Source organism: Geospiza fortis, unplaced genomic scaffold (genome assembly GCF_000277835.1).
Source record: "Geospiza fortis unplaced genomic scaffold, GeoFor_1.0 scaffold5804, whole genome shotgun sequence".
Classification (NCBI taxonomy): Eukaryota; Metazoa; Chordata; class Aves; order Passeriformes; family Thraupidae; genus Geospiza; species Geospiza fortis.
Genome location: NW_005055700.1, coordinates 3,390 through 4,734, shown reverse-complemented (window position 1 = coordinate 4,734; position 1,345 = coordinate 3,390). Strand labels below are relative to the sequence as shown.

The 1,345-nt window shown below is 45.8% G+C and overlaps 1 protein-coding gene across 1 annotated transcript; it reads left to right on the top strand.

Annotated features, from left to right (window-relative positions):
- Positions 1-5: 5 nt before the first annotated feature.
- LOC115949314 (mitochondrial import receptor subunit TOM40 homolog) lies at positions 6-1,345 on the top strand (the record flags this gene model as incomplete). Its single annotated transcript, XM_031065845.1, has 3 exons — positions 6-118; positions 1,073-1,173; positions 1,266-1,345. Coding segments are annotated over 3 exons (253 nt in total), but the record flags the coding sequence as incomplete, so codon positions are not given.

Below are 1,345 nucleotides of genomic sequence, written 5' to 3'. Positions count from 1 at the left end.
CCCAGGTGTGCTCAGCTGCAGGTGGGGGTGGAGTTTGAGGCCAGCACGAGGCTGCAGGACTCGAGCGTCGCCTTCGGGTACCAGCTGGAGCTGCCCCGCGGGAACCTCCTGTTCCGAGGTGAGAGGAACACCAAAATCGCCTGAAATAGACCCAAAAAATGGCCCAGAAACGGGGGAAAAGAACTCCGGAAATGGGGGGGAAAAATCCCAAAAAGTGGAGAAAAAAATGGGGGAAAAAATCCTTGAAACTGGGGGGAAAATATGGAAAAATGAGGGAAAAAATGAGGAAAAATCCTAAAATCTGGGTGAAATGGGGGGGAATGCAAGAAACATTCCAAAAAATGGGGGGAAGATGGGAAAAATTGGGGAAAAAATCCCCAAAAAAGGGTGGGGGGATGGGGAAGAAAATTTTTTAAAAATGTAGGAGAAAAATCCAAAAATATTGGGAGGAAAAGGGGAAAAATTATCAAAAATTTGGGAATGGCCCCACAATTTGGAAAGAATCCTAAAAATGGGGAAAAAAATATCAAAAAATGGCAGGAAAATTTTGAACAAATCTCCAAAAAAAGTGAAAAAATATCCCCAAAACTTTGGGAAAAAATCCCCAAAAATTGGGAAAAAATGGGAAAATTCCGCAAAATTTGGGAAAGGTCCCAAAACTTTGGAAATTGTCCCCAAAATTTGGGAAAAATCCCCAAAATTGGAGGGAAAAATGGGGAAAAATGCCAGGAAAAATGGGAAAAAATTATGAAAAAAAAGTGCCAAAAAATCCCCCCAAAAATGGGGGAAATGGGAAAATTCCCCAAATTCTGGGAATTGTCCCCAAAATTGGGGAATTTGTCCCCGTTTAGGGTCCCTGGACAGCTCATGGCAGGTGGGGGTGGTAGGAAATGGGAAAAAGAAATCCTCCAAAATTTGGGGGAAAATCCCCAAAAAATGGGAAAAAAATCCCAAAAATTCGGGAAAAATTCCCCAAAAATTTGGGAAAAAAGTCCCGGAAAATGCGGAAAATGGGAAAATTCCCCAAATTGCGGGAATTGTCCCCAAAATTGTGGAATTTGTCCCCGTTTAGGCTCCCTGGACAGCTCGTGGCAGGTGGGGGCCGTGCTGGAGAAGAAGCTGCCGCCCCTCCCCCTCACGCTGGCCCTGGGAGCCTTCATCAATCACCGCAAGGAGAAATTCCACTGCGGCTTCGGCCTCACCATCGGCTGAGCATCCTCATCCTCACCTTCATCATCATCATCATCCTCACAAGCACCGCCAAGGAGAAATTCCACTGCGGCTTCGGCCTCACCATCGGCTGAGCATCCTCATCCTCACCTTCATCATCCTCATCATCCTCATC